This window comes from Entelurus aequoreus, linkage group LG08 (genome assembly GCF_033978785.1).
Source record: "Entelurus aequoreus isolate RoL-2023_Sb linkage group LG08, RoL_Eaeq_v1.1, whole genome shotgun sequence".
In the NCBI taxonomy this organism is placed as follows: domain Eukaryota; kingdom Metazoa; phylum Chordata; class Actinopteri; order Syngnathiformes; family Syngnathidae; genus Entelurus; species Entelurus aequoreus.
This window is the reverse complement of record NC_084738.1, coordinates 82431547-82458285: the sequence shown is the minus strand read 5'-3', so window position 1 is coordinate 82458285 and position 26739 is coordinate 82431547. Positions and strand designations below refer to the sequence as shown.

Here is a 26739-nt window from a genome sequence, read left to right as displayed (position 1 = left end):
ATTAAGTCTTTATTACTTAGAATATGTTCCCCTAGTGTCCAAATAACTCTAAATTAAGTCTTCGTTACTTAGAATATGTTCCCCATACTAAAGTGTTACCTAAAGAAGGGTTCGGTGAATGCGCATATGAAACTGCTGGGGTTCGGTACCTCCAACAAGGTTAAGAACCACTGCCCTAGACGGCAAAAAGGTATACAAGTTGTGCTCCATACACTGTAAAAAAAAAGTTTTTAAATCACAAAATTTTGGGTAAAACATCGGCAGTTGTGGTTTCATTGAATTCGCCATAAAAAAACAGTCACAATGTATAGGACATTACGGTATGTTGATGTTGAATCTGTTATTTTTACATTTGATAACTGTTTTTACTTATGTAAATTATTATGGAAAAAACGGATATATTGTTAACATGTTTACAAAAAAACAACTAGAGAATTTCCGTTAAAATACTGGTAGCTGTATTCACCGTAACTAATTAGGGCGAATTTTAGTGTTGCCAATCAACCTATTTCTAGGTCTTTGGAGGTGGGGGGAAGGCAGAGCACCCACCCAGTCACAGGGAGAACATGCAAACTGAACACAGAAATACCCCTAGCCCGGGTATCGAACCAAGGCACAAGCGCTAACCACTGCTCCACATGCTGCCCTGTCACTAGTATCTGCAAAATACCTGAGTTTACGAGACATATCACGTTTACGTGAGGAGTTCAACTTGACAGTTTTTGTACAACCTTTCACTGGCCTTCCGCAACATGTTCCCTCAAGTGAGCTAATAAAAATGAGCCTTAAATGCTCTGTATCTGTTAAATAGCTGCTTTAACACAAACTCCTAAAACTGTATGCTGCAAATTTAAATGTACGATCTGCAAAATCTTTAATCTAGACATAATAATTATGCCGTATAAAATTTGCTAGCCGTCTAAAAAAAAACATCCAAAAACCGCGAACAATACTCCATGTACACTTCATGACCGGAATATTAACTGAGTATTAGCGAACATTGTTATTGTAAGAGCTAACGTAGGGGAACTACTTTTAGCGGCGCCTTGATCACAGAGAATTAACTACCGTAATTTCCGGACTATAAGCCGCTACTTTTTCCCCTCGTTCTGGTCCCTGCGGCTTATACAAGGGTGCGGCTTATTTACGGCCTGTTCTTCTCCGACACCGACGAAGAGGATTTCGGTGGTTTTAGTACGCAGGAGGAAGACGATGACACAATGATTAAAGACTGACTTTTCATATACCGGTAGGCTGGTTATTTTGATAACGTACAGGTGAGCACTTTGTATTACTTTGCACCGTTGTATTATTTGTACTCTGCACGAATGCTGTTCGCCATGTCAAAGATGTGAAAGTTTGATTGAATGATTGAAAGATTTATTGTTAATAAATGGGACGCTTTGCGTTCCCAAACAGTCATCTCTGTCCCGACAATCCCCTCCGTGGTAGCAGGAACCCCTATATACTACGGTAATTACACATCAAAACCCTGCGGCTTATAGTCGGGTGCGGCTTATATATGGAGCAATCTGTATGTTCCCCTAAATTTAGCTGGTGCGGCTTATAGTCAGGTGCGGCTTATAGTCCGGAAATTACGGTAGCTAATGCTGCTATTGACACACTGCTGTTCGTAATGTTCAACTTTGACATCCAACTTAGAACTGAAGTCATCGCAAGAAAGACGCGAAAAGACGCTTGTTTGCGGCCACCTTTAAAAAAAAAAAAAAAAACGAATGAGAATTATGATTCATTCTTTATCTAAACGGAAAGATATGAACATCCCATTACGGGAAATCCCAGTGAGAGCAGACATTGTTCAGTAAGTGATTGTTTTTTTTCTAATGTTCATACTTTGTAATTCTTGTTGTGCTTATTACTCAACTTCTCTAGCGTATATTCAGTCGATATCGATAATTATTTATATTTTTAATGACCTATCGAAATTAGGTAGCAGGAGAAAAATGAATACAATTTAAAACATTTTACTTGAAATGTAACCTTTCTTCTGATTATAATGCCTTCAGGTATCGAGTCAGAAAGAAAAGGAAATGTCAACACAAACATTAAAAATACTCAATGTTAACACAATTGTAAAACCACATTGAACTCTTAACAATAAGCTCTTAAAATGAAGGTGCAAAAATAAGGAATATGTAAGAAATGCTTAATAAAGTGTAAGAAAATGGTGCAAAGTGTGAAAATGTAAACATAGAGAAAACTGAGAAGAACTATTTTCTGCTGGGAAGTTACAGCTGTGCTCTAAAGGGTGAGCGCGGATAAGGTGGAGTGGTATTAGCGGTCTTGGTGGGGACGAGCGCCTTGCATCATTTACAGACCACTTTGGTCTGACTACGATCCATTTTTAAAAAATCCCCAAAACGCCATTCTGTCCAGGTGACTTTTCCTCTTTTATCAAAACAGGTTCTGCAGACACCTGGAGAAGATTTAGCCACAAAGGATATCCGATTTGATATCATCTCAGTTCGTTAGGTGCACGGTCCAGAATTTGACCCTATCACTACCATATTAAAGCATGTTCGTAAATGTGAATGTTCCCTAAGCATCGGATTTAGGCCATAACTAATTGTTGACAGTATCTAAACATGGTGTCTGGTACTCATGGAGAACTGGCCCCAATTCTTGCATATCATTATCACATATGTGCATGTCACGCCAAATGGCCCTACTTTATTAACTGTCCACAATGATGGACCACTGTTTAGCACAGGGGTCCCCAAACTACGGCCCGCCAGCGTCCAAAATCCGGCCCATCCAAAAATGTATTTTTTATTTTTTAATCTGCTGTTATGTTTGGAGGAGGGAGTTGTGACAGCACAGAACCAAAAGGGGGCAATATTGCTCTATGTATTTATTATATGTATATATAAACAATATAATAAATAATGAACAATATAATTTAATTAACTAGAGAATGGTGTGTGGCAAAATCCAAGAGTGTGTATGGTGTAAGACTATGTGTAGGAATTAATTGCTGAGTGTTTACCAGAAATGTTGACTCGAGAGGAGGAACAAGGCATGAAGGCAGTCCGTGGGGCAGGCAGAAGATCCAGGGCGAGAGAGCGGCGCCAGAGTCCGTGTCCATGCGAGGGGTCGAGGATCGAGGGTGGCAGTCCAAAGTCCAAAAGAGAAGTTGAGGCGCACAGCTCGATTACGCGGGGACGAAGGCATATTGCTGGGGAGGAAAACAAGGATGAACAATGAAACACAGAGGGGAAAACGCAGAGAGAGAGAGAGCATAAACCTGGGTTATCGGCTTACGTTACAGAAGACTATATTCCGGTTGTGCAGGCTTTTAAAGGCAGGTGTGCAGATTGCTGATCGCCCACAGCCTTGCCGGCATGTGGGTGTGACGCGGCCAGCGCGAGCATGGGCGTGTCTCGGCGCGCTGCCAGCGGAGATGCTGAAAGACCCAGCTGCCGGGGAAAAGCGAGTTCGAGCCTGCGCCGTAACATCTGTCCTTTCTAGCCCATCCATCAATCCTTTTTTACCGCTTGTTACTCTCGGGGTCTCCTAGCCGCTCAGGCAAATCATATTGTCCAAATGTGCATTTTACCATCGATAACGTGACGTCGTCACGCTCTTTTGGAAAATACATGTCATTTCGTATGACAGTAGATACTACACTAGCTTAGCATATATTGACAATTTTGTTTTAGCACAAGTACAACATGTATCAAAGTGCCACTAATCTAGCCTGTAGGATCATTTTTTTGTAATAAAGTGGTATCTTTATATCCGTTAAAATTCCCCCGGTACGAGTGGCCAAGAAGCGTGGATGATCCCACTTAACAAAATGTCCACCTATAGAAAACCTGGGCAAAATACGGCCCATTAAGATTTCCAATCCGTCCCGCCGGACGTTCTACATAATTTTTTTTAGACTTTTAACATCAAAACTGTCACCGCCATTATGACGTGCAGTGCTGTGTTTAAATGACCGTAAGTCTTAAACTATAGAAAGTAATTCAATGGTTGAAATCTGTGCTTTTGAGTGATATTTACATGCTAATATATCATATTGTAAGTGTTCATTACACTTTGGATATATATTTTGCTGTTTGTTACATTTTTGTTGTGTTTTGCTTAATTGTAAAAGATACACAACTATCGAGGAGCTGGTCTGAGAAGTAAAAGATGTTCATATGTTGTTAATATTCAGTGTTTTATTGTTCATAGTGTATATTGTAAATCCCACTTTCTTTATTTTCATGTACATTTTGGGTGTCCTTCTGTAAAAAACTGTAAAATCCCATTCCATTTTTTTGAGGTGGTCCGTCATAACTTTTCTAGAACTCTATCGGACATTGTGACTTTGTTATTGAGGAGCTGGTCTGAGAAGTAAAAGATGTTGTGGCTTGTACAGCCCTTTGAGACACTTGTGATTTAGGGCTATATAAATAAACATTGATTGATTGATTGATGTTCATGTGTTGTTAATATTCAGTGTTTTATTGTTCATAGTTTATATTGTAAATCCCACTGTCTTTATTTTAATGTACATTTTCCCCGAAAGGGATAAGCGGTAGAAAATAGATGGATGGATTTTGGGTGTCCCCTTCTGTAAAAAACTGTAAAATCCCGTTCCGTTTTTTTGAGGTGGTCTGTCATAACTTTTTTAGAACTCTATCGGACATTGTGACTTTATTATGGAGGAGCTGGTCTGAGAAGTAAAAGATGTTCATATGTTGTTAATATTCAGTGTTTTATTGTTTATAGTTTATATTGTAAATCCCACTGTCTTTATTTTCATGTACATTTTGGGTGTCTCATTCAGTAAAAAACTGTAAAATCCCATTCCGGTTTTTTGAGGTGGTCTGTCATAACTTTTTTAGAACTCTATCGGACATTGTGACTTTATTATCGAGGAGCTGGTCTGAGAAGTAAAAAATGTTCAAATGTTCTTAATATTCAGTGTTTTATTGTTCATAGTTAATATTGTAAATCCCACCGTATTTATTTTAATGTACATTTGGGTGTCCCCTTCTGTAAAAAAACTGTAAAATTCCATTCCGTTTTTTGGAGGTGGTCGGTCATAACTTTTTTAGAACTCTATCGGACATTGTGACTTTTGGTTTTAGTGTTCCTGGAAAAAAAGGGACCCCAACACACATACTGTACAGCAGATTTTTTTTTTTTTAAAGCTAAATGTGTATATATCATTTATACACACATACAATACACATTGGCCCCCCAGACACATTTTTTCTCTAAATGTGGCCCCCGAGTTAAAATATTTGCCCAGCTCTGGAGTAAATTTAGCGCGTTACTACCCACCTCTGGTATGTGTGTTATATATATATATATATATATATATATATATATATATATATATATATATATATATATATATATATATATATATATATATATATATATATATATATATATATATATATATATATATATATATATAAATGTCCTTATTTTTGAAGGAAAAGCACTGTACTTTTCAATGAAGATAACTTTAAACTAGTCTTAACTTTAAAGAAATACACTCTATACATTGGTAATGTGGTAAATGACTATTCTAGCTGCAAATGTCTGGTTTTTGGTGCAATCCCATTCCGTTTTTTTGAGGTGGTCTGTCATAATTTTTTTAGAACTCTATCGGACATTGTGACTTTATTATCGAGGAGCTGGTCTGAGAAGTAAAACATTTTCAAATGTTCTTAATATTCAGTGTTTTATTGTTCATAGTTAATATTGTAAATCCCACTGTCTTTATTTTAATGTACATTTGGGTGTCCCCTTCTGTAAAAAAAACTGTAAAATTCCATTCCGTTTTTTGGAGGTGGTCGGTCTTAACTTTTTTAGAACTCAATCGGACATTGTGACTTTTGGTTTTAGTGTTCCTGGAAAAAAAGGGACCCCAACACACATACTGTACAGCAGGTTTTTTTTTTTTTTAAAGCTAAATGTGTATATATAATTTATACACACATACAATACACATTGGCCCCCCAGACACATTTTTTCTCTCAATGTGGCCCCCGAGTTAAAATATTTGCCCAGCTCTGGAGTAAATTTAGCGCGTTACTACCCACCTCTGGTATGTGTGTTTGTGTATATATATATATATATATATATATATATATATATATATATATATATATATATATATATATATATATATATATATATATATATATATATATACACTACCGTTCAAAAGTTTGGGGTCACACTGAAATGTCCTTATTTTTGAAGGAAAAGCACTGTACTTTTCAATGAAGATAACTTTAAACTAGTCTTAACTTTAAAGAAATACACTCTATACATTGGTAATGTGGTAAATGACTATTCTAGCTGCAAATGTCTGGTTTTTGGTGCAATATCTACATAGGTGTATAGAGGCCCATTTCCAGCAACTATCACTCCGGTGTTCTAATGGTACAATGTGTTTGCTCACTGGCTCAGAAGGCTAATTGATGATTAGAAAACCCTTGTGCAATCATGTTCACACATCTGAAAACAGTTTAGCTCGTTACAGAAGCTACAAAACTGACCTTCCTTTGAGCAGATTGAGTTTCTGGAGCATCACATTTGTGGGGTCAATTAAACGCTCAAAATGGCCAGAAAAAGAGAACTTTCATCTGAAACTCGACAGTCTATTCTTGTTCTTAGAAATGAAGACTATTCCACAAAATTGTTTGGGTGACCCCAAACTTTTGAACGGTAGTGTATATATATATATTTGTCTCCCAGGAAAATGCCAAAATTGTTCTTTAATTGCAATAAGCAGCATATGTTTAATGTATCATAAGATTTTCTGTTGAAACAAAGCCAATTGTAACATTTTTTATGTGGTAGTAGTTTGAAAAGTATCAAAAAGTATCGAAACATTTTGGTACCGATACCAAAATCGTGGTATCAGGACAGCCCCTATATGTAGTAGACTTGGTGACAATGTGACTTTATTATCGAGGAGCTGGTCTGAGAAGTAAAAGATGTTCATATGTTGTTAATATTCAGTGTTTTATTGTTCATAGTTTATATTGTAAATCCCACTGTCTTTATTTTAATGCACATTTTGGGTGTCCCCTTCTGTAAAAAAACTGTAAAATTCCATTCCGTTTTTTGGAGGTGGTCTGTCACAACTTTTTTAGAACTCTATCGGACATTGTGACTTTATTATCGAGGAGCTGGTCTGAGAAGTAAAAGATGTTCAAATGTTCTTAATATTCAGTGTTTTATTGTTCATAGTTAATATTGTAAATCCCACTGTCTTTATTTTAATGTACATTTGGGTGCCCCCTTCTGTAAAAAAACTAAAATTCCATTCCGTTTTTTGGAGGTGGTCTGTCATAACTTTTTTAGAACTCTATCGGACATTGTGACTTTTGGTTTTAGTGTTCCTGGAAAAAAAGGGACCCCAATACACATACTGTACAGCAGTTTGGTTTTTTTTACAGCCAAATGTGTATATATCATTTATACACACATAAAATACACATTGGCCCCCCAGACACATTTTTTCTCTCAATGTGGCCCCCGAGTCAAAATATTTGCCCAGCTCAGACCATTGATTTCCTGTGCCTCGGAGTCAGGTCTTGTCGCAGCGTCTCCTGTGGCTGTGTAGGCCAATTCGTGAGAGACATTCCCGGCCACAGATGTCACATATCCAGACCGGTCCCAAAGATGTTGCCGGTGTCGCAGAGCCCTGTTTCTTTCTCTTTTTCCTCTTTGCCTCATGGTGTTGGGCCAGGGTGGTTTCTGACTTGAGCAGTCCGCTGCGGAGTGCCTGCTGCCACTGAAGGCGGTCCTGGGCTGCATCTTCCCAGCTGTTGGGGCTGATGTCAAAAGACTTGAGGTCTTGTTTGCAGACGTCCTTGTAACGCAGCTGGGGACGGCCAATCTGCCTCTTGCCAGTTGTGAGTTCAGCATAGAGGATGTCCTTTGGAATTCGCCCATCGTCCATCCGCCGGACATGGCCCAGCCAGCAGAGACGTCGCTGCCTCAGTAGGGAGCACATGCTGGGAAGCTGTGCTCTTTCCAGGACTGATTGATTTGTGATCCTGTCCCTCCAGGTGATGCCCAGTAGACGCCTAAGGCAGCGAAGATGAAAGATGTTTAGCCGCCGCTCTTGGTGGGAGTATAGGGTCCAGGTTTCACTGCCGTACAGTAGAGTGCTGGTGACACAGGCTCTGTACACCTGCACCTTAGTGCGGATAGTGAGCTTGCTGTTTTCCCATACTCTCGCTGTAAGCTTCCCAAAAGTTGAGGCAGCTTTTCCGATGCGGCCACTGAGTTCGGCATCGAGTGACAGGTTGTCGGTGATGGTGGAACCGAGGTAGGTGAAGGTGTTTACGACTTCCAGGTTGTAGTTGTTGATGGTGATAGAGGGGGGTGGTTCAGTTCCCTGTCCCATCGTCTTGGTTTTGCTCAGACTGATGGTCAGGCTGAAGTCCTGACAGGCTTTGGTGAACTGGTCCATTAGGGTTTGCAGGTGCTCCTGGGAGTGTGCTACCACTGCTGCGTCGTCAGCAAAGAGCATGTCCCGGATGACGAGTGGCCTGACCTTTGTTTTGGCTTTCAGACGGGCAAGGTTGAATAGTTTACCGTCTGTCCTTGTGTGAAGGTAGACTCCTCCAGTTGCTGTACCAAATGCTTGGCGCAGGAGGAGGGAAAAGAAGATCCCAAATAAGGTGGGCGCCAGCACGCATCCCTGCTTGACACCACAGCAGATTTTGAAGGGGTCTGATGTGGACCCATCGAACTGGATGGTGCCATGCATGTCGGTGTGGAAGGACTGGAGGATGCAAAGGAGTTTGGGGGGACAGCCTATTCGTTCAACCAGCTGAAAGAGGCCACTCCTGCTCACAAGGTCGAAAGCTTTCGTAAGGTCAATAAATGCCATGTAGAGTGGTTTTCTCTGCTCTCTACACTTCTCCTGCAGCTGTCTCAGAGAGAAAATCATGTCAGTAGTAGACCTACCAGCTCTGAACCCTGCCTGAGATTCTGGGTATATTTTCTCAGCGAGAACCTGGAGTCTATTCAGTGCAACTCTGGCAAAGAGTTTGCCGGTAGTGCTGAGTAGAGAGATACCACGGTAGTTGTTACAATCACTCCTGTCTCCCTTATTCTTGTACAGGGTTATGATGGTAGCATCCCTCATGTCCTGTGGGACAGCACCTTCACTCCAGCACAGACAGAGGAGCTTGTGAAGTTGGTCGAGGAGAGCAGGCTTTCCACACTTGAGGATTTCAGCTGCGATTCCGTCACTGCCAGGTGATTTACCGCATGCTAGGCTGTCAATCGCTTTGCTTAGCTCCTCAGTTGTTGGTTCCATGTCCAGTTCTTCCATTACGGGTTGATACTCAACATGGCAGAGGGCTGCATCGGAGACAGTGTTGTCGCTGGCGTAGAGTTTGGAGTAGTGTTCTACCCAGCGGTCGAGTTGTTTAGAGCGGTCAGTGAGGATTTCTCCCAGTGCCGATTTTAGCGGAGCAGTTGTGTGGTGTAATGGTCCAAGCGCCTTTTTGATGCCGTCGTACATGCCTTTGATGTTACCGGAGTCAGCCGCTGATTGGATGTTGCTGCAAAGCTGTAGCCAGTAGCTGTTAGCACAGCGACGGGAGGCATTCTGCAGTTTCTTCCATGATGCCCTGAGAGCATGTAGGGTATTGTCACTCGACGTGCATTTGTAGTTGGTAAGGGCGATGCGCTTTTCTTCCAGTATCGGTGCCAATACAGATGCGTTGGCTTCGAACCAGTCATTGGACCTTTGCAATCTTTTGCCAAAAACCGTTAGGGCCGTGGTGTGGATGGTGTCTCGTAAGCCTTCCCAGTACTGCTGGGCAGAGCTGCACTGGGGTAGTTGGTGGAGGGATTCCTCTAAGGCACGGTTGAAGGAAGCAGTTTTAGTTGGATCGGCTGCTTTGCTGCAATCCACACGGGGGGGTCCTTTAGGTTTGGCTCTGTAGATAATTTTTGTCTGCAGTTTGACTTTACAGCAGACGATGGAATGATCGGTGTCACAGTCTGCACTGTGAAAGGTACGGGTTTGGAGGACACTTCTGAGTTCAGAGCGCCGTGTTATGATCAGGTCCAACTGGTGCCAGTGGCCAGATCTTGGGTGTCTCCAGGAGACTTTGTGGCGGGGTTTGGACTGAAAGTATGAGTTAGTGATGCAGAGATTGTGAAATGTGCAGAACTCAAGGAGACGCTGCCCATTCTCGTTCATTCTACCAATGCCATGGTAACCCAAGCAAGATGGCCAGGAGTTATGATCTGAGCCAACTCTTGCGTTAAAGTCACCAAGCAAGTAGAGCTGATCTTGTTTGGGGATGTTTCTCACAGTCGCCTCAAACTCATCATAGAATTTGTCCTTTATTTCGTGGGAGGAGCTAAGTGTTGGTGCATACACACTCACCAGGTGGACAGGTCCCATGGTGGTGTTAAGGCAGAGTGTTAAAATTCTCTCTGATCCACCTGTAGGTAGTACTATTGCTCCTAGTAGAGTGTTCTTGACTGCAAAGCCAACTCCGTATTCTCTGGTTTCACCCGGAGGCTTCCCGTGCCAGAAGAAGGTGTATTCTCTTTCTCTCAGTGAGCCTGATGAGAGGAGTCGGGCTTCCTGAAGGGTACAGATGTCTATTCGTCGCTTCAGGAGTTCGTTGTTAATGACTGCAGTCTTGCGGGCGTCGCTTATATCGAGCAGGTTGTCAGTTAGTCCGGGGGTCATGGTTCTGACGTTCCAGCATCCCAGACGTAGTGCTGGAGTCTTTGTTTTATTTGTTTTGCTTGGTGCAAGGTTTACAGCCCACTTGTCAGGAAGAGTCCCTTAGCTTCATGCACCCAATGAAGCAGGCAGGCTGTGGCGGAACAGCACCTTATTGGCTGGGGGCTGCCCAGCTTGAGGCGGGCGGTAGCTGTCCAGTAAGATGAAACATCTCTCCCACCGACGGAGGTAGCCCCTGGCGCCCATCCCTACGCCAAACGAGAAAGGGCTTATAACCGGTAACTGCTGACCTCCCGTGTTGTGCCTTCACTGCACAGTGAAGCTGGAGTTTCCTCTCCAGGGCACAAGAGGCCTGGGCAAGGTGTATGGAGATCCTGTGTTGCCCAAGCAACAGGGCCCCCCTCTTTGCCTTGCTGATGGGGAAGTGGTTGGCGGACGCCAGGGCGTGTCCACACACCGGTGGGCCTGCACGCCTCGCCTCTGGGGCCCACTGCTGCTCCGAGATCCCCTACAATTTAGCCTGCGTCCGCAAAGACGCAGTTGCCGTGCGTGGCCACGAGGAGGCACCACAGGGGTCTTGGTGGTGGAGAGGCTTTGTACCAGCAGGAGGAGGCTTACGCACTCGGCTCCTCTTTTCACCCACCCAGGAGCTAGCTGGCGGCGATAGCTGTAAGCAGAGAGTAGCAAGCAGGGGCAGCATGCAGCATGCACTAACTACAAGCACTTCTGCCACAAATCTAACGCACTGACGCATCACACGCACCCTGTGCGCGAGCACTCACACACATGCATATACTGTATATGTATGTATATATATATATATGTATATATAGATATATGTATATATATATATATATATATATATATATATATATATATATATATATATATATATATATATATATATATATATATGTATATATATACATATATATATATATATATATATATATATATATGTATATATATATATATATATACATATGTATGTATATATATGTATATATATGTATATATATATATATATGTATATATATATATATATATATATATATATATATATATATATATATATATATATATATATATATATATATATATATATATATATATATACATATATATATATATATATATATATATATATATATTTGTCTCCCAGGAAAATGCAAAAAATGTTCTTTAATTGCAATAAGCAGCATATGTTTAATGTACCATAAGATTTTCTGTTGAAACAAAGCCAATTGTAACATTTTTTATGTGGTAGTAGTTTGAAAAGTATCAAAAAGTATCGAAACATTTTGGTACCGATACCAAAATCGTGGTATCAGGACAGCCCCTATATGTAGTAGACTTGGTGACATTGTGACTTTATTATCGAGGAGCTGGTCTGAGAAGTAAAAGATGTTCATATGTTGTTAATATTCAGTGTTTTATTGTTCATAGTTTATATTGTAAATCCCACTGTCTTTATTTTAATGCACATTTTGGGTGTCCCGTTCTGTAAAAAAATGTAAAATCCCATTCCGTTTTTTGAGGTGGTCTGTCAGGTTCAAACACTGATGACATTTATTAAACAGAACAAGAAGCAAATAATCAAACAGAGACAGAATTCAATTTGGCTCAGTGAGGAGAAACGTGTACATCTGTACCCTTGTACAGTGTCATTACGCTCTGCCAAAAGATTGCACGCCTCCTTCTTTTATTTGGACCTTCCCTGACCACATGGCAACAGCTGCTTCCAAAGGGACAGGGGTCGTAAACAGCCATCGCCTTTGATTACAAAACAGTTCAAAAGAAAAGGTCGGTTCAAAAAAGTGGTCGTAAAAGAGTTCAAAAAGAGGTTCGTAAAAGAGTTTAAAAAAGAGGTTCGTAAAAGTGTTCAAAAAAGAGGTTCGTAAAAGAGTTCAAAGAAGTGGTGCCTGGATGGGAGTCTGGTCCTGCTTCCTCTTCGCTTTCGTAGTTTTTGGGTCAGGACAGTATCTTTCTGTTGATTACAATACATGAAAGAAACAGAACACCTTCATGTTGCTTCCCCCCCCCAACACAGTGGAGTTTTACAAACCTTCTTCTCGGTAGGTTCAAAGACATGTTTTTGTCTTCTTGCCGGGAACTCAATGTAACACAAAGTTTTTGTGATAACTTAGATACAATTATTCTAACAGGTCTGTCATAACTTTTTTAGAACTCTATCGGACATTGTGACTTTGTTATCGAGGAGCTGGTCTGAGAAGTAAAAGATGTTCATATGTTGTTAATATTCAGTGTTTTATTGTTCATAGTTAATATTGTAAATCCCACTGTCTTTATTTTAATGTACATTTTGGGTGTCTCATTCAGTAAAAAACTGTAAAATTCCATTCCGTTTTTTGAGGTGGTTTGTCATAACTTTTTTAGAACTCTATTGTGACTTTTGGTATTAGTGTTCCTGGAAAAAAAGGGATCCCAACACACATACTGTACAGCAGATTTTTACAGCTAAATGTGTAAATGTTTTTCTCTCAAAGTGGCCCCCGAGTCAAAATATTTGCCCAGCTCTGCCCTATAGCGAGCAAGTTAGAAATGTTCAATAAATAAATGTCCTGTTCCAGAAAAATCTGCAAGAGCATCTCTGTAAGGCTCGTGGAGCATCTGCAGCAGAGCTTTGGCGTGTCGTTTGATTCGCACGATGCGCATTAGCGAACGCTCACTGCGGCCATCTGTGGGCGCCGCAGTGAGCCTGCAGGGCCCCCCGCATAAAAAAACAAAAAACAAAACGTCACTCCATTTTGTCAACCTGGATGTCACATGGAAGGATAGGCAGACAAATGTATGACAAACGTATCAAACTGTTGTCACCAAATACAGTGGACTTCTTTTCCCTCGGTCGCCTTCTCCGCCGGTGATTTATGAACGTGGCGGTGCGGTGTCAGCGGGCCGTGACAGCGCCACGAGGAGGAAATGGTTCGGGGACCGCTGATTCAGAGCTTGTGGAACTCTTTCGCCCATCGTCAAAATGGCGACTCCAAACAATGCGGAAAAAGCCCAGACGGAAGAGGAAGAATAAATAATGGACGCCACTGAGGGGAAAGGTCACGGCTCGGTTCATCGTTGGCTCGGGGGATGGTAAACGCCGGTTGGCTCGGTCGCTCGTGAATGACAAGAACGTCAAGAGAAACGTCGATGTGATGACTCCGCAAATTTTTCAAATGGGAGCACAGACAGAAAAGAAGGAAGTTTCGCATTAAAGTCAATTTGCGTTTTTCAGTTCTCATCTTGAAAATCACCAAACGTTTTGCATTTTGATTACTTACTGAACGCCCGAGTGCAGCTGAGATAGGCTCCAGCACCCCCCACGACCCCGGAAGGGACAAGCGGTAGAAAATGGATGGATGGATGAACCCAAAACGTGCTGTCGATTCTGGTAGCGATCATGTCAACTGTACAATTGTTACAGTGTTTATGGGGAGGGCTACTGCCAGTTTAACAATATCAACACAATATTTAAACTAGTTCCTTATTTTCTTTTATTACACACTAGTGTTGTCCCGATACCAATATTTTGGTACAGGTACTTTTCGGTACTTTTTGATACTTTTCGACCACAAAACATTGCAATATTGGCTTTATTTTGACGAAAAATCATGTGGTACATTAAACATATGTTTATTATTGCAACTTTGTCCTTAAATAGAATAGAGAACATACAAGACAACTTGTCTTTTAGTAGTAAGTAAGTGTCGATCAATACGTCCTATAGCCTAGCGCAGTGTTTTTCAACGTTTTTTGAGCCGAGGCACATTTTTTGCGTTGAAAAAATGCGGAGGCACACCACCAGCAGAAATCCTAAAAAACGAAACTCGGTTTACAGTAAAAAGTCGTTGTCGCAATTGTTGGATATGACTTTAAAGCATAACCAAGCATGCATCACTATAGCTCTTGTCTCAAAGTAGTTGTACTGTCACCACCTGTCACATCACACCCTGACTTATTTGGACTTTTTTGCTGTTTTCCTGTGTGTAGTGTTTTACTTCTTGTCTTATTTTGGTGTCTTTTTCTCTTTTTTTGGTATTTTCCTGTAGCAGTTTCATGTCTTCCTTTGAGCGATATTTCCCGCATCTACTTTGTTTAAGCAATCAAGAATATTTCAGTTGTTTTTATCCTTCTTTGTGGGGACATCTTTGATTGTCACGTCATGTTCGGATTGTACTTTGTGGACGCCGTCTTTGCTCCACAGTAAGTCTTTGCTGTCGTCCAGCATTCTGTTTTTGTTTATTTTGTAGCCAGTTCGGCTTTAGTTTCGTTCTGCATAGACTTCTAAGCTTCAATGCCTTTTCTTAGGGGCGCTCACATTTTGTTTATTTTTGGTTTAAGCATTAGATACCCTTTTACCTGCACACTGCCTCCCGCTGTTTTCGACATCTACAGAGCAATTAGCTACCGGCTGCCACCTACTGATATGGAAGAGTATTGCACGGTTACTCTGCCGCACTCTAGGCAGCACTGACACTCCACAACAACACATTAGAGACTTAGACTTAGACTTCCTTTTATTGTCATTCAAATTTGAACTTTACAGTAAGGATAAGAACAAAATTTTGTTGCATTAGCTCGTTGTAGTGCAGGATAAAAGAGCAATAAGGTGCAGATATAAATAAATAGATTACTGTACAGATAAATATAAGTCACCTACTTCCGTTCCCTACTTGACAGCAGTTTTTTCAAAATGTAGGCCTTTTCATTTTATGCCGTCCGCAAAAATATCCTCAAATAATCGACAACTACACTTTGAACAATGAACGATGTAGACGGAAGTTACGGTGGAACCTCGATTTACGAAGTAAATTGGTTCTTAAACACGGTTCGTAAATGGAAAAGTTTGTATAGTGAAATACATTTCTCCACAGGAAACAATGTAAATATGAATAATGGGTTCCAGCCTGGAAAAAAGTCTGTATTTTATTGAAGGTTTGTGCACTTTGAAAACAATATAAAGTGCTATACATCAAACAAACATAACAAGGAGGTGATAGATCAACTGTCTATTCATTCACAATCTAAAACAACGACAAGTTCTTTCCCCAACGCGCGCGCACACACAGAAGTTCCTTTGGTGCTCTCACAAACGGTCAACCTTTCTGGTTCCTCCCGGAGCAGCCAGATATCAAGCTCTTATAAGCAAAAATTATGTCATCTCAGGTCCAGTATGTATGTGTGTGTTCCCTAAGCACCTGACTGAGGTCATAACTAACATTTGACGTTAACCTAACATGTATGTCCGCTCACGGGGATTTGGCTGTCATTCTGCATACCATAAACAGATTATCTCAGCCTTTCTCTTGTTTAATATACGCTATCCCACATGTGCATGCACACGTAATGTCCATACCTTATTACCTGCCTACAATGATGGACCACTGTTTACCAGACTGGCTTGCTCCAAAGAGACTGTAATTTCCCACAGTCTGGAGAAACATGTTATTTCGTAGTCTAGCAGATACTACATGCACTAAGGCTGTGGTGTCCAAAGTGCGGACTGGGGGTCATTCGCGGCCTGCAGCTAATTTTTTAACGACCCGTAGCACATTCTAAAAATACTATTAAAAAAAAATACATTTTAAAAAACTTGCAAGAAAAGAACAAAGTGAAATGTAACGAGAAAAAGTGGCAGTGTCGACTCTAATAACACAATTTCTCTTAAAAGCTGCCATTAATCAAAAAATAATAATGAATCAAAATCAATGTTGTTATTAATTGTTGACCAATTTAAACAAACAACAAGCGATTTAAAAAAAAGCCACATAAAAACAAAGTTTTCTTTGACATAAAAGGACATAAAACCCGCACACAAAAAAAAAAAAAGTTTTTAAAAAGAATAATAAAAAATTATAATCGACAGATACATCTCTAGATGAACTTCAGATCTAAGTAATGAAAGTAAAAAAAATAATTTGACTTTTTAACATTTTTATTAGTGGGGCGCTTTTGGATCCCCAGTCATTTTTGTGGGATTACAAAAACCCAAAACAAAACCTTATAATTGACAGATAGATCTGAAGTTTATCTACAGACTTAAGTAATGAAAGTAAAAAAATAATTTGACTTATTTTTAAATGTTTTATTAGTAAAGCTCTATTGGATCCCCAATCATTTTAGTGGGATTAAAAATGAATAAAATAAAACTTATAATTGACAGGTAGATCTGAAGTTGATCTACAGACTTAAGTAATAAAAGTAAAAAAATTATTTGATTTATTTTTAACATTTTTATTAGTGGGGCTCTTTTAGATCCCCAATAATTTTAGTGGGATTACAAAAAAACAAAAAAAATTGTAATTGACAGGTAGATCTGAAGTTGATCTACAGACTTAAGTAATGAAAGTAAAAAAATAATTTTATTTATTTTTAACATTTTTATTAGTGGGGCTCTTTTGGATCCCCAATAACTTTAGTGGGATTACTTTTTTTTTTTTTTTAAACCTTAGAATTGACAGGTAGATCTGAAGTTGATCTACATATTTAATAAATGAAAGTGAAACAATTGTTTGACATATTTTTAAAATTTTTATTAGTGGGGCTCTTTTGGATCCCTAATAATTTTAGTGGGATTAAACAAAAAAAAACATATAATAGACAGATCTGAAGTTGATCTGCAGATTTAAGTAATGAAAGTAAAACAATAATTTGACTTATTTTTAACAATTTTATTAGTGGGACTCTTTTGGATCCCCAATAATTTTAGTGGGATTAAAAAAAACAAAAAAAACGTACAATTGACAGATAGATCTGAAGTTGATCTACAGACTTAAGTAATGAAAGTAAAAAAATAATTTTACTTATTTTTAAATTTTTATCATTGGGGCTTTTTTGGATCCCCAATAATTTTAGTGGGATTTTTTTTTTTTTTAAACCTTAGAATTGACAGGTAGATCTGAAGTTGATCTACAGATTTAAATAATGAAAGTGAAACAATTGTTTGACTTATTTTTAACATTTTTATTAGTGGGGCTCTTTTGGATCCCCAATAATTTTAGTGGGATTAAAAATAACAAAAATGTGTAATTGACAGATAAATCTGAACTTGATCTGCAGATTTAAGAAATGAAAGTAAAACAATAATTTCATTTATTTTTAACAATTTTATTAGTGGGGCTGTTTTGGATCCCCAATAATTTTAGTGGGATTAAAAAAACAAAAAAAACGTATAACTGACAGATAGATCTGAAGTTGATCTACAGATTTAAGTAATGAAAGTAAAAAAAAAAGGACTTATTTGAAAAAATGTTATTAGTGGGGATCCCCAATAATTTTAGTGGGATTAAAAAAAAACTGTCCTTGCTCAAAAAGTTAGAATGATTTAAAATCAATAATGTTATTAAACAGTGTCCCATTCAAGCCCCCAACATATTGCATATCCTCTGATTGTTTAGGAAGCGTCCCTCAAAAGGAAAATGTTTGGACACCACTTCACGCTCATGTGCCTGGCGTGGCCTTCGGAGGAGCCTTGAACGTGGCCGTGAGATTACAGACGTTTATTCAAAGTGCACCGTACACTCGGGGGTCAGGCCGCCGTCACCTGGCCCGCGCCGTAGAAAGTTAGCTACCACCTATTTCCCGCTCCATTTCGCTGCTGCATTGCAGCAAACTCTCTCCCGGGCTCCCTCTGCGAGCCCCCTGGGCGCCGGCGTTCCAATGACTGATCCCAACTGATGTTTTATCTTATCCCGCCGAGCGGAGACGCCATACATCAACCTGCCAGCGTCTATTTGCGCACTTAACCCAGCGGCTGCAGCCCTCTGCTCCGAAGGGATACAAACACACAAGGGTGTTAGCGGTAAAGATGGATTTTCCGCACTCTCCAGACTACTACTGTTCATTCTCAGCGTATGCCATGACGACCACTGCACAAGCTGTCCAAGTCTATATGTGCCACTTTGCACACACCAGAATACAAACCCCGTTTCCATATGAGTTGGGAAATTGTGTTAGATGTAAATATAAACGGAATACAACGATTTGCAAATCCTTTTCAACCCATATTCAATTGAATGCACTACAAAGACAAGATATTTGATGTTCAAACTCATAAATTTAATTTTTTTTTTGCAAATAATAATTAACTTAGAATTTCATGGCTGCAACACGTGTCCAAGTAGTTGGGAAAGGGCATGTTCACCACTGTGTTACATGGCCTTTCCTTTTAACAACACTCAGTAAACGTTTGTGAACTGAGGAGACACATTTTTGAAGCTTCTCAGGTGGAATTCTTTCCCATTCTTGCTTGATGTACAGCTTAAGTTGTTCAACAGTCCGGGGGTCTCCGTTGTGCTATTTTAGGCTTCATAATGCGCCACACATTTTCAATGGGAGACAGGTCTGAACTACAGGCAGGCCAGTCTAGTACCTGCACTCTTTTACTATGAAGCCACGTGGCTTGGCATTGTCTTGCTGAAATAAGCAGGGGCGTCCATGATAACGTTGCTTGGATGGCAACACATGTTGCTCCAAAACCTGTATGTACCTTTCAGCATTAATGGCGCCTTCACAGATGTGTAAGTTACCCATGTCTTGGGCACTAATACACCCCCATACCATCACACATGCTGGCTTTTACACTTTGCGCCTATAACAATCTGGATGGTTCTTTTCCTCTTTGGTCCGGAGGACACGGCGTCCACGGCGTCCACAATTTACTTTACAAAAGAGAAGTGTGGGATACTTCTCTTGTTGCCTTATTTGTATTTTGACTTTATTAAATGGATTTATATTATTATTTGGTGCAGCCGGGCCGGAGCAATATTTTTGCTTAATTAAGGTTTAATCATACATGTTTTACCATGAATTGATTTACGTGGACCCCGACTTAAACAAGTTGAAAAACGTATTCGGGTGTTACCATTTAGTGGTCAATTGTACGGGATATGTACTGTACTGTGCAATCTACTAATAAAAGTTTCAATCAATCAATCAAAGATGTACCCTCAATTATTGCGTTTGGCCTAATTGTCTTTTATTTCCTAAACGCCTGGTTTCATTTTTGAAGGCTGACACGCACAGCTGAAATGCGTCCGCGGTTGATTGTGCGAATAAAAACAGGTGCGCTCACAGCCCTATGTGCCTTGTGGTGTGACCGCATAAACAAAGTTCTTGTCACTCGTGCGTTTTTGATGATTACTATACGGTGCCGTTTAAATGCTGGTTTTTCCACACAAAATCCGCTAAACTGTTTTCAACCTGCCAACAATATATAAACAATATAAAAAGACAAACCACTTAATAATGACGACAACCGTTTTAAATTTTAAGAATGCAATAGACACATTTTTTTTCTCCAAATTTGGCCCCCCGAGGCAAAATAATTGCCCAGACCTGCTATAGTTGGTACTTACTCCTTTGTATTGAATATTTCATTGAATAATTAGAAAAAACTAATCTGGGAGGTCTGGTCCCACTAGGTTTCTCACTCCAACGTCCCCACTGAAAAGGCTATTTCAGTGTGATTGTCCTGTCGCTGCCAGGGTTGGTAGGTGGGCGGACACGCGACCGGGCCTTGATGCCGCTGACAGGTCTCTGGCGAGACCGAGCCCCCCGGGGGCGCTCACTCACACCAGGCTGACATGTGTTCGCGGTCATGAATTAGCTCGGACACGCCAGAGACTGTAAAAGTGCCCGTTATTAAAAAACAAATGCCTTTGAACAACTTTGAATGATGCGTTTTGTTCCTGCAGGCTGCTGAACCCGTGCAGGACTGATCACACTCCACGGGGCTCGACCTCCGCACTTAATTAAAAGTGTCCCGGCAGTTGGTGGTTTGACCTGATAAACCACGGGAGCGGCTCGTTACAAAACAGTTAGTGCCGAGCTTTGTCTGAGTCAAGATGAATGACGCGCACAACAACAGGACTTCCCTGGTCAAAGGCGCCAAGGACATCGCCAAGGAGGCCAAGAAGCAAGCTGGCAAGAACCTCACCAAGGCAGCGGACCGCGCCTCGGATGAATACTCGGCGCACCGCAGCTATAATCAGTTCCAGAACGAGGACGACTACAATTCCTACGGGCAGCCGGGCGGTGAACGCGACGAGGACGGGGCGTCCAGCGACGCCACGGAGGGACACGACGACGAGGACGAGATCTACGAGGGCGAGTACCAAGGTGTGCCCGCCTGCCAGGACGCGCCGGTCGCCCTCGGCCAGCCGGCCAGCGACGGCCTGAAGAGCCACAAGGAGCTGGAAGGCGAGCGGCAGGCCGACGAGGAGGAGCTGGCGCAGCAGTACGAGCTCATCATGCAGGAGTGCGGCCACGGGAGGTTCCAGTGGCAGCTCTTCTTCGTGCTCGGCCTGGCGCTCATGTCGGACGGCGTGGAGGTGTTCGTGGTGGGATTTGTGCTGCCCAGCGCCGAGACGGACATGTGCGTCCCCAACTCCGGCGCCGGATGGCTAGGTAAGAGTTTGCGCACAAAACAACCTTCCCTGATAATTGGAGAGTTCCTGTACATGAAAACTGGTCTGTATCAGCCCCTAAATGTAATAACTTGTTTAGAGATGTCCGATAATATCGGACTGCTGATATTATCGGGCGATAAATGCTTTGAAATGTGATATCGGAAATTATCGGTATCTGTTTCAAAAAGTAAAATGTATGACTTTTTAAAACGCCGCTGTACGTAGTGGTACACGACGCCAATAAACCTTAAAGGCACTGCCTTTGCGTGCCGGCCCAATCACATAATATCTACGGCTTTTCACACACACAAGTGAATGCAACGCATACTTGGTCAACAGCCATACAAGTCACACTGAGGGTGGCCGTATAAACAACTTTAATACTGTTACAAATGTGCGCCACACTGTGAACCCACACCAAACAAGAATGACAAACACATTTCGGGAGAACATCCGCACCGTAACACAACATAAACACAACAGAACAAATACCCAGAACCCCTTGCAGCACTAACTCTTCCGGGATGCTACAATATACACCCCCCGCTACCCCCTATTCCCCCTCCCCACCTCAACCACGCCCACCTCAACCTCCTCATGCTCTCTCAGGGAGAGCATGTCCCAAATTCCAAGCTGCTGTTTTGAGGCATGTTAAAAAAAATAATGCACTTTGTGACTTCAATAATAAATTTGGCAGTGCCATGTTGGCATTTTTTTCCATAACTTGAGTTGATTTATTTTGGAAAACCTTGTTACATTGTTTAATGCATCCAGCGGGGCATCACAACAAAATTAGGCATAATAATGTGTTAATTCCACGACTGTATAAATCGGTATCGGTTGATATCGGAATCGGTAATTAAGAGTTGGACAATATTGGAATATCGGATATCGCCAAAAAAGCCATTATTGGACATCTCTAAACTTGTTTCTTATCGCATTTCTGACATTTTCTAAGGGTTTCATCAACATTTTTCAAGCTATCTATTAAGGAAGAAACAAAGTGAACCCTCTTTATCTCTGTGGGTGGAGGTGGGCTCGCTCGCATACACACGAGATAATAAAGGCTCTTAACGTGTAATATAACCAGTGTTTGGAAAATTACTTTAAAAAGTAACTAATTACAATGAAAAATAACATTTTTGCATTATTAAAAAAAAAAATGCAGTTGAAAGACATTTCATGAAAGCAGAGTACCTTTTAAGCAGTGTTTTAAAATTACTTTAAAAAAAATAATTAATTATAGTAAAATGGCCGGGAAAATTTGCGATTATAGTCTCATCAGAAGTGTTCGGAATAACGGCTGTGGAAGTCGCTTCCTAGCAGCTCCACTGTAGACACGGCACAAGAGCCAAGCGTGCAGGTTTAACAAAGTTTTAATGTTTTTAACAAGATTTTTCAAAGTCTTTCTCGGCATGTCGTAACGGTGCCGTCACTCCCAATCCTCTCTCTCGCTCTGCTGCCGACCGCTTACTGTTAAAGACAAAAGATGATTAGATTAACACGTACCACCTGTGAAATCTAATCACCTGCCAGCTGTGTCTCGCCGTCAGCACATGCCCGCCGGTGCTCGTCTTCAGTACCATGGACAGCGGCGGTGACTTTTCCTCCTACAGCAGGGGTGTCCAAACTTTTTCCACTGAGGGCCGCACACTGAAAAATCAAAGCAAGCGGGGGCCATTTTAATACTTTTTATTTTAAAAACCAATACAATATATGTATAAAAAATATACATTTAGGCCTCCACTCAGGCTTGATACCGGGGACTCCAAAGGGTTTAGGTTAAAAAAAAAAAATTCATTATTTAGTATTATTATTATTATTATTATTATTTAAAGTTAAAATTTCTAGATCAACATTAGGTATATCTGTCAATATAACGTGTTTTTTTTTTTTAGATTTAAGTTTTATGCCCTTTTTGTCAAAGAAAACACAGTTTTATTGGAAAAAACACAAAATATGAAATATTTTCCCCCAATAAAATTTTAAAGTGGAACATTTCAGATTACATAATAATTGGAGCTCATAACATAACTCATTATGACGATCTGTCACTTCATTTCTGTTTGTCTCCTTGGTTTTTGTATCACTTCCGGTCAGTGCTCTTATTTTGTTAAATTTCCTGTTCCGCGGAGCACTGTTTTCTCCTCACTTGCCGTTGATTGGCAGCCGGTCCACACCTGCTGCCAATCAGCATATGTCTATTTATGTTTTCGCTGGAGCACTCCTCAGTGCTCGATGATAAACTCTTTATGTTTGGAACTGTTGTATGCAAGACTGCTACATTTCTCTGTTGATGATAATTAAAATCATCTTACCTGCTCATCCTCCTGCTGGTTCTTGCATCTTGGGGTCACACAAACGGCAGTCATGCGAGTTCCTCACACTCATAACAACATTGATTTTAATTTATTATTATTTTTTGAGCAATGACACTTAAAAAAAATAAAAAAAAAGTCCCACTAAAATGATTGGGGATCCAAAAGGGTCCTGCTCAGTAAAGTGTTAAAAAATCAATCGTAATTTTTTATAACTGTTAACTAGGGATGTCCGATAATGGCTTTTTGCCGATATTCCGATATTGTCCAACTCTTTAATTACCGATACCGATATCAACCGATACCGATATCAACCGATATATGCAGTCGTGGAATTAACACATTATTATGCCTAATTTGGACAACCATGTATGGTGAAGATAAGGTACTTTTTAAAAAAAATAATAAAATAAGATAACTAAATTAAAAACATTTTCTTGAATAAAAAAGAAAGTAAAACAATATAAAAACAGTTACATAGAAACTAGTAATTAATGAAAATGAGTAAAATTAACTGTTAAAGGTTAGTACTATTAGTGGACCAGCAGCACGCACAATCATGTGTGCTTACAGACTGTATCCCTTGCAGACTGTATTGATATATATTGATATATAATGTAGGAACCAGAATATTGATAACAGAAAGAAATGGGGGGAGGGAGGTTTTTTGGGTTGGTGCACTAATTGTAAGTGTATCTTGTGTTTTTATGTTGATTTAATAAAAACAAAAAAACAAAAACAAAACAAAAACGATACAGATAATAAAAAAACAGATACCGATAAATTCCGATATTACATTTTAACGCATTTACAATAGTTTTGAGATCAACTTCAAAACTATCCGTCAATTATAACTTGTATTGTTGTTTATTATGTTCCTTGTTCGTTCATTTTAGGCCCTTCTTTAAAAAAAAAAAAATATAGTTTTTTATATGGCAAACACAAAATATGCAACATTTTCCCCAAAAAATATCTCAAAGTGGAATATTTAATGTGACCTAATTGGAGCCTTGAATAGGTCAATAATTCATAATAACATTGTTTTTGATTCATTATTATGTTTTAAAGAAAGAAACAGCCTGCATGACAGCTTAGTGTTATTAGAGTCAACATAGCAACATTTTTTTGTCACCTGTTACTCTTTTATACTACTTTTTTATTTATTTTTATCGTATTTTTAGAATGTGCCGTAGTGCCGTTAAAAAATTACCTGCGGGCCGCAAATGGCCCCCGGGCCGCACTTTGGACATCCCTGTCCTACAGGCAGCGCTGACTGCACCTGCCCCCACAACGGCGTTATAGGATAACGGCTTTACTAGGAACGAGTAATCTAATGAATGACTTTTATGTATGTTACAATGCCGCTATTGACACTTTTGATGTGGTTTTATGTCAACATAGCAGCGTCAGTTCAATGCAGGAAGCAACTTTTTACTAGTGCAAGCAACAAGCGTCACCACACCGAAATTAACTTGGTATCGAATAGCAGGAGGCAACATCACACAGCAAACAACGCACAACATGTAGGCTGAGTACACGCACTACTGAAAATACGTGGGAATAATGAACAACAAATCAATGTGACAGGCTTGCGATCCTGCAATACGCCGTTTGCGGACTAGGAGACGACAGCCACGGAAGCACATTCCATCTCGAGGTAACGCAATCCAGTGAAAAAAATTCAACCGAGCTGCTGTCCCTCAAGAGCGAACAAACACAACTGAGCTAACGCTGCTGTGCCTGCCTCTGTCGATGATGTCACACGTCACTTGGCACACTCTGCTTTCATGAAACGTCTTTCAACTGCATATGCCAGGTAATTTATGTTTTGTTTTTTAAAGTAACGCAACAATGACTTTCCCTAGTAATTATTTAGATGTATTATCATTTATTTACTTTTTTTTGGCAAATTAACGAGTAATTATAATTGATTTATTTTTAAAAGTAATTTTTTCCAAACACTGCTTGCCAGTGACTGAGCAGGAAGGGTGTTAGGAATATGTTTGCGGGAAAAAGTCGCTATTATAAAAATATCAAAATAAGCAACGACGTAACAGAAATATAAACATTAGCCTCTAAAGGCCTTAGTGGCCACATGCGTGGGCAGCACCTTTTAGCTCTTATTTCCAAAATTGTGTACACTACTGAATTGGGGTCTTATGGCCACTTATGTGGACACTTACACTGCCATCTGGTGGTGTCAGAAGAGTATAACATACAATGGAATTTGGAAAAAAAAGTGTAAAAATAAAAATTAGCATGTCACTACACATGACGTACACGTTTGTGTACTTATGGACTATAAGTACATCATATCAAAAGATGATTCTTAGTTTTTATTCTAATTAGGGTCCAATAAGCCCAAATAGCAAAGATAAATAAATAAAAAAAGCATGTAAACAAACAGCTTGGGCCTTAAGAGGTTTTAACATAAAAACAAAACCACATATAACTACCATTAAATGCAGATATTTGTGAAAAATAACGTTAGTAGTCAGTGGCTGAGTGAGTAGAGAGAGAGAGAGAGAGAGACATATGTTGCTGTCGCAAAAACTCTGTGAGGAAAATATAGTAGTTTGCTGAACATCAACAAAAGTCAACAATTTCCCCCCACCTTGGTATCGATACTACTGTCGACTACACCGATACGCCCAACCCTGATATTACACAACCTCTGGCTTTGAAGAAGCCAACATTGTGCAGCCCACACGTCGGATCGTGTTTGTTCGTCGTAGCTGCGACACACGATAACGACGACACGTGCGTAGTAATCACCGATCTCATTGCTCCTGGTTGTCATGGCACCCGGTCTTTTGGATACACGAGTAGGAGGCACAATGGAACACTTGACTCTCTGTCTTATGATGTCCAACAATATTATTACATCGAGACCTCCCGGGGATGTCAATCAAAGTAGCGTTATTGTTCTCGTTACTGGGGGTACCTAATGTTGTGGCCCTAGAGTGTGGTTGCTAATAATTATTCCCATTTCTCAGCGGGAGACGAGTGGGGGAGAGAAGAAAAGAATGAGTCAGACGTATCACCGAGTCACACATCAAGTGTACAGTACGGGCCTTGTGGGTACCGTACCAAAACATGTGCAAAGCTGACAAACTAAACTTGTGCGCGGAGGAGTGCGTCTCCTTAGTGAGCAGAATAAGGAGCGCCAACCTTTTAAGCGTGTCTGTCGTCATGAATATGCAGAATATATGCACATCATCACAATAGGAAATGCAAATACAAAACCCAAAACCAGTGAAGTTGTCACGTTGTGTAAATGGTAAATAAAAACAGA

At 40.3% G+C, this 26739-nt stretch overlaps 1 protein-coding gene across 6 annotated transcripts in view; it reads left to right on the top strand.

The window, feature by feature from the left end:
* LOC133656365 (synaptic vesicle glycoprotein 2C-like) overlaps nt 1-26739 on the top strand; it is a 104387-nt gene that overhangs the window by 7814 nt on the left and 69834 nt on the right. For all 6 annotated transcript variants that reach the window (XM_062057431.1, XM_062057430.1, XM_062057429.1 and 3 more), the window contains one exon: nt 20413-21124. In XM_062057431.1, the coding sequence (XP_061913415.1) occupies nt 20563-21124 (562 nt within the window). In that variant the 5' untranslated portion in view covers nt 20413-20562. The remainder of the gene's footprint in view (nt 1-20412; nt 21125-26739) is intronic.